The sequence below is a fragment of the Pleurodeles waltl genome, chromosome 9 (genome assembly GCF_031143425.1).
Source record: "Pleurodeles waltl isolate 20211129_DDA chromosome 9, aPleWal1.hap1.20221129, whole genome shotgun sequence".
NCBI lineage: Eukaryota > Metazoa > Chordata > Amphibia > Caudata > Salamandridae > Pleurodeles > Pleurodeles waltl.
In genome coordinates, this window is record NC_090448.1 from 418,567,313 (window position 1) to 418,580,580 (window position 13,268).

At 43.1% G+C, this 13,268-nt stretch overlaps 1 protein-coding gene across 2 annotated transcripts in view; it reads right to left on the bottom strand.

Moving 5' to 3' along the window:
* The window catches only part of SHKBP1 (SH3KBP1 binding protein 1), a 220,937-nt gene that overhangs the window by 174,361 nt on the left and 33,308 nt on the right, over positions 1-13,268 (bottom strand). For both annotated transcript variants that reach the window (XM_069207207.1, XM_069207208.1), the window contains one exon: positions 7,701-7,746. In XM_069207207.1, the coding sequence (XP_069063308.1) occupies positions 7,701-7,746 (46 nt within the window). The remainder of the gene's footprint in view (positions 1-7,700; positions 7,747-13,268) is intronic.

Genomic DNA, 13,268 nt, shown 5'->3' on the forward strand with positions numbered 1-13,268 from the left:
GAATACCGTCCTTAATCAAGTCTGTTATCCCGACGATAATGGAATACCACAGGCTAAGGGGACTATATTCGAAAGTGAAGAGTACAAACAGGAGTATTGGTCTTCCAAATTAGTAAATACCAAGCCTAAAAAGAAAGGCGGACCAACCTCCATATCTGTTTCCAAAATGAAAGGACAGCTGTGTGTCCAGAAGACTGGTATAATCCAGGTAGGACACAGTGAATGTAATATTACTGTGAGTTTCGAGGATAAAGGCCAATCAACGTTTCCAGCGTCTAGACATACATATTTTGTCTGTGGAGAGATAGCCTATATACGCCTTCCCCTCGGATGGGGAGGAAGATGCTATATATCTTTCCTATTGCCTCCCATTTTCCTTGCCCCTCCGATGTATCATAAGGATCGCCTACTCCCTAATGAGAGGCATAAGAGATCTATAGATACTTCGGGGATAGACCAAACAGAGACTACCCTGGAACAGTATACAGACTTCAATAGAGGTTTCTTCTTCTTTATTGGACCGATTCAGAATAGTAAGCCTATACGTAGGCTTACTCGAACAGTAGAAGCAGTTGTAAATCAGACTATAGCTGCTCTGGGAAATTTGACACAGGAACAATCCGCTATCAGAATGGTAGCGCTTCAAAATCGTCTTGTTCTTGATGTCATACTAGCAGAGAGGGGCGGAGCATGTAAAATCATCGGGTCGAGCTGCTGTGTTTTCATACCTGATAATGCCCCCTCTGTCTATGAGGCTATTTCTAAATTGCACAAAATTGCGTCCAGCTTACACCAGGATCCTGGCAACTGGACCTGGTCAGGATGGTTTTGGGGACTAGTCTCCACATGGGGCTGGAAATTGATTTCTGCTATTGGCATAGCATTGTTTACATTAATGGGATGCTGCCTGTGCATCCAGTGTGGCCCGCCACTCTGTGGATTGTGTACTACCATGTGCATTACTAAACCACACATCCAGAAAAAAGAAAATGTTAAGATTATGCTCCAAGTTCATATTGATGATCTTATGGCCATCGAGATAGAGGACAATGGTTGCACTCTGGTGCAAGGAGGGAATGTGGAAAAATAGTTTCTCACCCTTCGTGCAACCACTGTTCATTTGACATGAGGACAACCATATTGAATATGGCATCCATTTTGTGAGTGTTTTAAACACCCCGTCGCAGAGGAAATAGGCAGAAAAAGATGCAGCTTGAAAGCAGCTACATCGTGTAATATGCCTAAGGCTGAATACCAGACCGGCCACATACCTGCGGTTAAGCCAATTTTGAGAAAAACTAATTTCCACAGAATAACTTGCAATTGGAACAAGGTCATACCTGCCATTTACTACACACTATTATACGCTTCAGCTGTTTGCACATTTTTGTTTGTAAGCAATCTCCCACTCCTCTCCCCTGAGGCATACAAATGTTTTTATACCTAACTAGTGGAAAATGATTGAACCTCTGCCATTTGTTTGCATGTAGTAGAAAAATGTATAAAAGCTCTATGCTGCGCGAAGTAAGACAGACTACTCCCTAACCCGCTTGGGGAAGGAGCTCTCCCTTAACTCGAGTTATTGAATAAATCCCGATTATTCTCTACATCTCGGACCCCGTCTCTTTCCTTTTTTTATTATTTATTTAACTTACAAGGCCAATTCAGAGGTATTTTAAATTATTTACCACATTTCGCATAGTAGGTTTGTGTGAAAGTTTTAATAGTCCCTGGACACAGCCACCAAAATCATCTGCGGAGTCCCCCAAGGATCCTACCTCACCCCTACCCTTTTCAACATTTACATGACCCCACTCGCCAACATCCTCCGACCACACGGAATTACCATCATATCCTACACAGATGACACCCAACTCATCATCTCCCTCACCCGTAACCCTACAACCGCCAAAACCAACCTCCATGCTGCACTCCTTGACACCGCCACATGGATGACAGCAAACCACCTCAAGCTCAACTCCAACAAAAACGAAATAATCATTTTCGGCCCCAACAAAACCATATGGGACGACTCTTGGTGGCCCACCGCACTAGGCCCTGCACCTACCCCCACAAACCACGCACGCAACCTCAGCATCATCGTGGACCCCTCCCTCTCCATGACCCAGCAAATCAACGCCGTCACCTCCTATTGTTTCAACACACTCCGCATGCTGTGAAAAACCTTCAAATGGATTCCCGTAGAGACCAGAAAGACCGTCACCCTGGCACTCATCAGTAGCAGGCTGGACTACAGAAACACCCTCTACGCCGGCACCACACTCAAACTCAAATGCAAACTCCAGAGAATCCAGAACACACCCACCTGCCTCATCCTGGACCTCCCTCACCATAAACACATCTTGTCACACCTCAAATCCCTTCACTGGCTCCCCATCGACAAGAGGATCACCTTCAAAATCCTCATACACGCACACAAATCCCTCCACAACACCGGCCCAACCTACCTTAATGAGAGAGTGAACTTCCACACTCCCAATCGCCAACTCCGCTCCGCCGACCTCGCTCTCGACACAGTCCCCCGCATCCAACGCGCCAACACAGGAGGCAGATCCTTCTCCTACCTCGCCCCCAAGGCCTGGAACTCCCTCCCCACCAACCTCCGCAAGACCCAGGACCTCCTGCTCTTCAGAAAAACCTCAAGATGCGGCTGTTCAAAGAGTGACCCTCCTGTCCTCCCCCCCCAGCGCCTTGAGACCCTCAAGGGTGAGTAGCGCGCTCTATAATTTTTTTTTTTTTTTTTTTATTTGATTTGATTTGGACCTGTTAACTGGGCAACTAAAATTGTGTTGCAATCTAGGACCGAATAGTGAGCCTAGACTGAGTCAGTCAGCAAGGTGAATAAGTTACTAACTTTGGGTATCACAATTTCTGGTGAATACTCCACCTACATGGAGATCCCTCACCTGATGAACCTCTTCTAGGTATCACAATGATCTGGAGAAACTGAAATAACTATTCTGAACCAGGGCTCCAACTCATCTCTGATCATACCGCCAGATGAAAAGTCACAGAGCCGTATAAGGTGCCACTCAGGTGCTCTGACCTCGGATGTAAACCTTCATTAAACGCCCTTAGAGGGAGAATGCAGGTTGCTCACCTCTAAATCAATGCCAAAGTAGTACTCTCCTGGATTATGGTTTGCTCCTTTTTTAGAACACAAATACTGGCCATTTCTTTACGTTTTCCTGTTTTGGAATAGTAGAAAGCTGGGACCTGAAAGAGAATTGTTGTAAAATAGCGTCAGGATTCTTTTATAACATAAAAATCCCTCTGCTTGCTCTATTAATCACTCTGAAACGATTTAGACAGCTCTCTGGGACATTTTAACTGATTTCTTCACCTAAATGCCGTCTTAACTTTATTATGTTTCACAGGGAAAAATACCAGATTCTACTGGTTTTCCTAATATTTCTTCTGGTCATACTTAAATAAGGGCCAAATGGCAACCCTATCCTGGACGTGAGTCTGAGGAGAAACTTCTACAAAAAAAACAGGCTGACACAATCAGGCAAGGATCATAACTGAATCCCACGATACATTCAGCCGCACAACTTGGTTAGGACCACTGATGGACAGTGCCAAAGAAAATGCCTTTGCCTCAGAAAAGTGCAGGACATCCCCAAGAACACCATGAGGCTGCCCTAACCTCCTTGACTCAGCATTATCAACAAGGCTCTGCTAGCCATGACATTGCCACGATAGAACAAATTAAGGCTCAAATATACATACAGACGAAGGGGTGCAGCCTACCTTTCCCTGTTTGATAGGAAACGAAAACTGAAAGAGCTACATAAAAAAGAATAAGCCTGCATTTGCAACATCAACATGTCAGATAGCACAAAACAAGGGAAGGATGCACCTGCAAAGCCAGAAGACCAAAAAATATACAGATATAATGAAGAAATGCCATAATGGCAATTGTTGTGGACCAGAAAAATGAACCGAACAGAAAACAAGAACCAATCCTTGCCTGCTTTACAGGTAGAGAGACAATGCAACAACACCAAACATATTACAAGATGCAGCCTTGCCCGTAGAAACACCGCCACTTTGGCATATTAAAGAAAATGTAAATGTGTTCTGTTACACTAATATACAGAGGGGTACCCAAGATGACATTCATCACCATGGTGGTAAACACATTAGCCCAGGTGGTTTTCCGCTAGTCCTGTTCACCATATTTAAGGTTTGTTTGAAGAACCTCTCTCTCCCAAATTACAGGAGATCCATCATCCTCCCTGTCTGCTGAACTTCCGACGGGGAGGTTGCCACCATTGTTGCTACTTCCCTGCCAGGCCCATTACGGGTTTCCTGCTAGGTCGGCAGGTGGAAACCTGAGTTTCTACCCGCCGGCCTAGCCGGAAACCTCTGAATGCATTGACTCCGGCTCGTAATCGAGCCAGCAGCAATGCTGTACGATGCAGGGAGCACCAGCACCCTCGCAATGTTCAATGCAGACAACGAACATTGTGATGGTGCACCCTGCATCCGTTCTCCACCAGCCCAATCATTGGTGGGGTACGAAGTCGTAAAACCCAAGGCAGCACAATTTGCAGGGCTGCCCTGACAGATTAGATATGCCACGTCCGCCAGGACGACTAAATCTGGTGGTGCTGACGGTCCGACCACGGCACAAGCGCCATGGTCGTAATATGCAGCTCAGACTACCATCCAACCGCCATCCGCAAACCTGGAGGTCATGAGACCGCCAGGTTCATAATGAGGCCCATAGTCTTTGAATCTCACACACCGTTGACCGGACATTCATAAATACAAATACAAATCCAAGCCCCAACATAGATGCGTCTTTGTGTAATGCCATCTAAGGTAAGGGTCTTCAAACTGTGGGAAGGGCACCTGGATGGGAAAGACCTCAAATGATCCAAGAGAGGGCACCAGACTATGGCCAAGAGAAGCATGATGCTAATAACAGGTTTTTGTTTCAAGCTGAAAAAACTGAGCAGCAGTACACCGCTTGGTAATGAGCCATCACTAACATGTTCAGTCATTTATATCCAAACTGGGAGGATGTGTCAAAAGGGAAGGGACTCCAAATGCTTCTCAAAAACCCCACCCCCAACTCCCAATAGTTACACTATGGATCCTTTTAAATGTTAGTAAGGCCGGCCTGACAAGAATAGTATGTTTGGCATCATGTATTTGATTGCATTTTAAAATAGTAACAGAACCTAATTGCAATGTTTAAGTCTAGACAATTATTTAAACACGGGCAATTTAATAGATTTATTGTGAAAAATTCAGAGGGGGATCCTGATGATTTGTTTTTCCCACATGGGAGGGAGCGGCATTAAAAGGTTTGAAGACCATTGATCTAAGGCCAAGTAAGCCTTCTTGTCAAAGAGGTGAGAACCATTAAAGGTTGTATCCATCAGGTCTGACTGGACATCTCTATGGGCACCAGAGGAGCTCAGCTAAGCATGTCTACAAAGGGTCACAGAGAAACCCACAGACATGGCAACCAAAATCATGGTGTCAAGACTGGTTCTATGAAGTTGCTTGATCAACCAAACTCCATCACCAATTGCTTCACTTAAGCATCCACTCACATGACCCAAAAGAAGGGGGACCACCATCTCTCAAACAGCATGGAAGTAGGATGACAATAGGCATAGCACGCTGCATGAACGAACAGCCAGGATCCCCAATGAGAACAATTTATTTCCCATCAATTGTGATGCCTTTGGATGGAGAGAGGAAACCAATACCAATTCTGAAGCAGCAGAGACCCAAAAGTATCAGACCTCCACAACAAGTATGACAGGATAGTTATTTTGGGTTGTCTGGCTCAATGGCAGTGGACAGCCCGGTTAAGATCTGAGTTAGCTCACATGCACCTAACAGGGTCTTGGAGGCCTCATTGAAAGGCAATAAAGGTTTTTTTGTGGAGGAACAGAGATGGAGGATCTCAGCCATTATGTTCATTGTTACCTCTGCAACCAGCAAAGGACATTCAGGTACTTCAGCCAACTTGCATAGGACAACCTTAAAATAAAGAATGTCTTCCAAAGGGAAGTCTGAGGGACAACAAAGACCAACTTCAATAGGAATATTAAAGTCACTGGTGTTTTGAATTCCTGAAAAGATGGAAGATGTTAACCTTTTTCTGCTTGTCTCAGCATCAAAGCCCTTAATTGTAGCTTGTACAAAGCTCAGCAAGAAGCCCAAGGTTGGCCTTCCCTGTGTGTTCTACTATGTGAAAAACTCACCTGCCCCTTGTTAATTCTGAATGGGGATCGGGAACCAGCTCCAGAGATGATATTGATATGGTCTTGAACAACTGGCAATACCTTGAGTAGCAAAAGGTCTGCTATGGTCACAATGATATCAGAAGCATCAGTGGGATTGATGGCCGCAAGGTTAGAGGCACCTGCAGAGGAATGATAAAAGTTCCCACAGGCACCTTAGGGCCAAAAGAAGTAGCACTAGAGAGAACCCTATTAGGTTGGAAAGTACTCTGGAAGGCCTGTATGAAACCCACCATTTGAACAGGGTTAGTGCCTTGAACTGAAAAAGACAAGAGTCGGTCTGGCTGCACTGGACGTGAAGCCAGAACAGGTCCAAGCACCAGTGCCTGGCTTATATCCTCAAGAACATGGAACGATCTAAAGATGCCATTGCAGTTGCTATTCAGGACTAGGCACATTGCCCAAATGACTTGCAACACAAACAAGAGCAATGTTCAGAGGAAAAATAATCCTTTGTTTGAAGCTTCTGAAATTTCTGCAGGAAGATTTACCTGGTGAACAAGTCTTCCCTCTGTACCCATGTTAAATACAGGAACTGAAGAGGCAACAACTGTGTAGCTTGCCTCAGCCTTGAGACATTTAAATAATTTTCCCTAGGTCCTCGATTGCTGTCGGATGCATGCCCCAAGGAGATGCTTCATGAGGTTCTAAAAAAGGATACTTAGAGACAGGAATGACACTGAAAAGATCCTGACCTTTACTAAGGTGACACTGCTCCCAAAAGCCACTACAAAATAAATTCTGAAAGTGATGTTCTGGTGGAGAGTAACACCACAACTATATTGAAGGGTGTCAAAAAAAAAAATGATATTCAAACGTCAAAAAGTGCGGCCATATATTGGTCTGTGATGTCACAACTAGCGAGGCCTAATGGCTCCACCTAATGGTGCAGGAGATTTAATTAAATTTTTCAGGTTCCAGTCTGGTACCAGGAAAAGATTCAAGAGGTGAGAAACACGCAGAATTATTTATCTGAAAAAAGCAAATCATGGAGCATAATACAAAATATTTTCTGGCAGTGTTTCGCTATTTTTGCCTTTTAATATATTAACAAACTGTGTTACATCACTAATAACAGTTTAACACCTGATTTCAGTAATCAGCTGATTAAATGTGATTCCCTTTACAAAGAGTATTTAATTCAGTACCATTTGATCAATGTCATTGAAACTAATTTTTTTTGTTCATATCTGCACAAATATGTAGCAGATGGATTATGTGACAAGCGCACTAAATTTATAATTATGCAGAAAAACTGTGCAGCCACAAAAACGTACAACTTTAGTGCAGATCTGGAGTCCCTTTTAACAATGCACATAGATGATCAATTAGAGGCATAACCATTCCATTATAATTGAATATTAACATTGAAACAGCCAATATACAAAAAATATATATTCCTTAACTTACAGCTCCTGTTTCATCTTTCAGAGTAGAGATACGGCCACTCAAGAGGCTGCAACAAACAAAGCAGAATGGACATTTTACAGAGCCATAAGCATGTATGAAGCAGTAGCAGCCAATGATGGCTAGAAGGGTCTACATTTGTTTACCATTCAAAAGGCACAGTTAATAAGTACAATCTTCAGGTTTCAAACCATCCTTCCACATCAAAACACACATCAGAATGGATTCCCCTACATAAAATGTCTGCTGCACAAATAAAAATAAGCAAGTAGAAGTCTGTGCTTGGTGTTTCACGTTCCAGTGACTGGTGAATGCTGTGCGATTCAAACCCTTAGTGACATTGCATAACAACCTGAATAGCAACAGGAGAGATTTCACATACAATTATGCAGAGAGGCTACACCCTTGATGGTTTCAGACACCAGTTTCACACGCCCTGCATGAAAGTAAATATACAACGATGGTCCGACACCCCCCCCAGAGTCATGCTCTGAGGCTCTGACATTTACTGCCAGGGACCGGAAATGGTGGTTATCCCCACAATGACATAGCGAAAAGAAGGAGGGGCTGTCATGCATGGAGCTTCTATGTCAAGGAAGGGGTGACCACAGATTAAATGGGATATCTTTTTGCCTGTCATATAGTTGACCACAACAGTTTAGACCAGCATTTAGAGCAAATGAAAGTTGCACTTTTTACGTCCCCTATTATGTACTCGGGTATAGCCAAAAGGCAGCGGACCCATGGTCCACAGTTGAGTATAAAAGCAATAAGTAATAGGAAAGGAAGCTGGGTTAATGGTGGTTAATGCACTGTGATGTAGTGTTCTTCAAAGCTGTGAGTCTTCAATACTTTCCTAAACTGGAGCAGCATTGAGGAGGTCCTGATGGACATGGGGATGTTGTTCCAGATGCCAGGTGCATAGACAGAAAAGGCCTGCTGTCTTGTTTTCCCTTTTTATTTATTTATTTACACTTTTTTTGTCTAAAGTCTGATGGTTTCCTAGCTGTGGGTGGGCTGAGATCCCCCCCACCAGAGGTAGTGAGCTTGTCTGCAAGATAAGCAGGGGTGTTGGTTGTGATGGCTTTGTAAATGAAGCACCTGGTTTTGAAAGGGGAGCCAATGGAGTTCTAACATGATAGAAGTGATGTGATCATATTTCTTCAAACCCTAGATGAGACATGCTGTGGTGTGGTGGATGCGCCTAAGGGGTACCAGTTTGGAGTCTGGAAGGCCATGCAGGAGGGATTTACCACAATCCATATATTAGAGTACGAGGGTTTGAACAGCAGTTCTAAAGTTGCATTACATTTATTTAGAAGAGCGCACTAATACCAAGCCACCTTTGAATTCTTAGCCATGTGTTTCTTCAGGTTGAGGTCGGAAACCAAGTAACTTGGCATTCAGTGAAAGCTGGGGTTGAAGCCATCAAGGTTAAAGTCATTGAGCCAGGTTTATACTGCATCTTGCTTGTTGTTCTTGACAAGTAACAGGAATTCTGCCTTAGCTGGGCTTTAAGTAGGTCCCTTCCACTAGAAGCGTTTCCCAAAGTGTGGGACTCAAGCCAATTTTTTTGGTGGGTCAAAGGTCGAGCTATAAATAAACATGTCTTTAAATGTTGTATTTATCTTGTCATATTTGCTTCTTCAAAGACAGAGTTCAAATGTCCCACTATGTCTCTGACAAATTCCACTCACTTTGCAGTCACAGAAAGAAAAACAAAGTGAATTATGTGACAGGGAGTTTGATAGGAAAGGCTGTAGGATGTCATTTTGTGTAACACACAACAAAATGTAATACCTGTAAATGAACAGGACGCATTCAGCAGTTAGAAAAGCAAATATTAAGCACTTTTTTGGCAATTTTGCAGTGTGATGGAAACAAAGATTTTAATATAATCAGGGGCAGCCCGTCCGCTATGGTGGGGGAGCATTGCCCCACTACTAAAAAGCAACAGAAACATTAAATCATAATGAATTATAATTTTATTTTTCCGCTGAGACTGGGGCGGAGCCAGCATCCTCCATGTCATCAGGAAGGAGTAGTGGTGTCAGTTTGGACAGCCATCTGAGGTATTTCACAGTCGGGTGGGGACCAAGCGCAGACTCCCACTCCTTCCCTGAGTGGCATTTCAGCCCGCTCAGACCAATCCCAGGGCTCCTCTCATGCTGTGCAACAGCATGAGGGAAGCATCTGGATTGGGTGGGTAGGGGAACAAGGCAAGCACAGAGGCGGCGGGAGCGGTGGCAGATAAGCGTATTTTTTGTATTATTATTTCCTCCCGACCCCTCCGGTTGAACCCTGCACCGCCTGCTCAACACGCCGCCCCACCAGCCCTTCCTGGCAGCAGCCACCCCTGAATATGATCAAAACAAACAGAAATTTTACTTTGTGAGGCACAAATGATCAATATTCACTGAAACCCGTTTTCCACGCATTATCATTTATGTGAAACATAATTGTAGCAGTAAAACTGTATGTCAATGCAAATTTATTGTCCATTTCAAGGGAAAATGTGCTGTCTGTGAATGAAAGTCTGCTACCACACAATGCTTTAGTTACATTAAAAAATTCCCATCTTATTTCAAATAAAGCTAAGTGGGTCACAAAAGTTTGCAGCTCTAAAAATTGGGTTGTGGTTCTAAAAAGGTTGGGAAGGACTGCACCAGATCAAATTAAATATGCTTTCCAAGACATTAGGGGAGTAACTACAAACAAGCAAGGTGATATCTGACACAGATGTTTATTCAGTTTTACTGTGAATAATTGTGTTCCAAAACAATAGGTGGATGTATGAGATATATAATAGACGTTCTGGCGACGTGTGATTGGCTGGCACGACTGGTCCATGTGCTGGCTGCAAGAACAGGGTATAATGATAGCTGATTAGACAAAATGTCCAAGAAGCTGAAAAAGCAGGGGAAGTGATTAGGGTCTACTGGGATCAGTCTGTCAGTTGAAAGCTGGAGAGGGAGCTGCTAGAAATAGAGCAGTGTCCAAAGACTGAGACCATTTTGAAGAGATTCTAATTAGGGCCTCTGTTTGACAGAAGTTTTAGGCTATTTGATTCGAAGACCCTGCAGAAAGAACCGACAGGAAATACTGTGACAGTGATTGCACTGAGGCGCGAATATAAACTAATAGGAACAAGTTTAGGGTTTAAATAACTATTTCCGGGGAACATCCATAAACGTAAACCGCAGGGATAAAATAATTATGTTTTTTCCTTTCAGGCTGCTAAGGCATAAAAGGTTGCCCGACATGCTATGCTCAGTCAAGGTGTTCCACCTTTGTCATTAGATTTGCAAGCATTCTCTAGGAAGAGTTACGTGCAGTTAGTTATTTGTTTTTTGCGTGACAATTACGACCCATTTAAGAAAATGAGAAACGGTTGTTTTGTTTAGTAAATCTTCTTAGATTGTCAAATTGTATCCTGTAGTAATCAAATTGTGTTTTTTGAGAATCTCAAAATCACACAGCAGTTGTCAGATAAGTGGTAATGTACAATATTTCAATTAATTAATTAATTAGGACCTCTTTATCACCAAGACCAGAGATATCTATGCTCTGTGAAACTCACAGTGATCATCTAGCAACCCTAATCTCTGCAATAAGTTTCAATTCGCACAAATTCAATGTATACAACTGTTTAAAGAAGCACATTGGTACCATTTCACATATGTGCTCGGTTGTGCAATATTTAATCAATAGAGTGGATGCAGCGTAAAGGCGAAGTTTAATAATAAATATCCACTGTTTGGGGTGGTATACGCTTAAACATACTCTAAAAGCAAGGGAGAATCAGACTGCTGCTCTACCAGACGATCCAGACAGTGTATGAATGAAAAATGGTGACCCATATAAATGTATTAAAGAAATTCAGGAAATGACAGGGCCACGAAAGATAAAGAGGTGCCTTTCAACACCTGCATAGAAGCCGCTTAAATAAGTAAAAACTTGAAGAATTCAAAGGTTGGTTGAAAGTGTAAGTACTGCCTACTTAACATCCAGAGAAATCAAAACATTTAAAGACAATTTGATTATTTGGATGTTTAATGGGGTCATCCAGTGAAGAGGTCACAAGCGGACTCATTCTTACTGTAAGAGTGTTCTATGGATGAGAAGGTGAGCAGAACTGAAACCTATAACCACAGATGTCTCTAGTAGATGCATTAATTGACACAGGTATTAACCATCCAATTACCTGATCGCCCACTTGCTATAAACTCACTGGGGAGATACCAGGGCCGGTATTAACATTTCTAGCCAGTACCATTTCATGGGTTTAAAGCAATCACAAGTTTCATTCTTCAGAATGGAGAATAACCTTGGAGAACCACCAACAGGTGAAAAAACTTAGGTTTTCACAGATTTCGTGGCCTTTTGTAATCACAGTAACGACCTTCTCTGCCAAATTTGTAAATGAAGTATGGCGCCAAAGCGGTTGCAGTGCGGGGAGCAAGAGAGGGTCTAGGTGCTGCCGGGGGTAGCGTCCCATGCTCTATCAGGGGAATTGATGGGAAGTCGGTCAGGAAGCAGCAAAGCTCTGCCTCAGGCTCCACTGGCTTTACTGGGTGAGTTTTTGCTTCTGCTGAAATCGGGCCAGTGTCATCGCACCTGATAACTTTGGATGCGGCGCACTGGGCTCTTGGATTCAGGCACTGTAGTGTTTTGTAATCCCCACTCCTACTGTTCCATCTACCTCCCAAAATTAGTGAGAACCAACTTTGCTCAACTCTCCATTAGATCCCAATCTCTGGTAATTGCTCCCGAGAGGAACAAACTTCCAAGCACTGAGTTTCTGGATTTCATTGTCCTGTTCCAGAGAATTTCTAAGCATTTCCATTAATTACCAAGAGCCGCAGTGGCAACACATTAATGTGTGAGAGTAGAAACCTTTCCTTTCAGTAATTATTACATAAAATAATTCTCTCTGGCAGCCTACTGAGGCCTTCGAGATCTGGAAGAAAGACCAGCGCAACCGCAGTAATTTCAGGAAATATCAAGACGTGTTTCAAACAGTGGGGGATTGACCGTCAGTATTCTTAATACCGGCCAACTATTTCAGCAACATTTTAAGAACAAGCTGTCCAACAGAACACAGTTCGAAACCATGACTGATTCTGAAGTAAAGCCTTGAATACCACCAAGACCCTTTTGTGATCAGTCTCAAGCATTAACTCACTTAACAAGAACAAACACAAGATTACTGTCCTTGATGTGTGGCACTTTCTCACAATTGTTCGATGCAGTTGCATGGTTATGAATATGTTAATAGAGTCTGAGGTGATCCATTTGTGGTAACTACTTCAACGGGTGCGCCCCAGATTTTCTTACTTACTCAGCATGGTACAAAGTCATCACTCCTTGATTACGTAAATGCGATCAACATTTATTAAATTAAGCAATTTATCAACGTTCACAAGCCATTACTAATGATGAAAAATCCCACATCACTGTCAGACAACAGCACTGTGCACTTCCATACCTGCTTTTTTCCAAGGGGCCACAAGCCATCGATTTGTGAGTGTGCAGAAGTACTGAAAACTGGGGAAACTTCACTATCAGTAT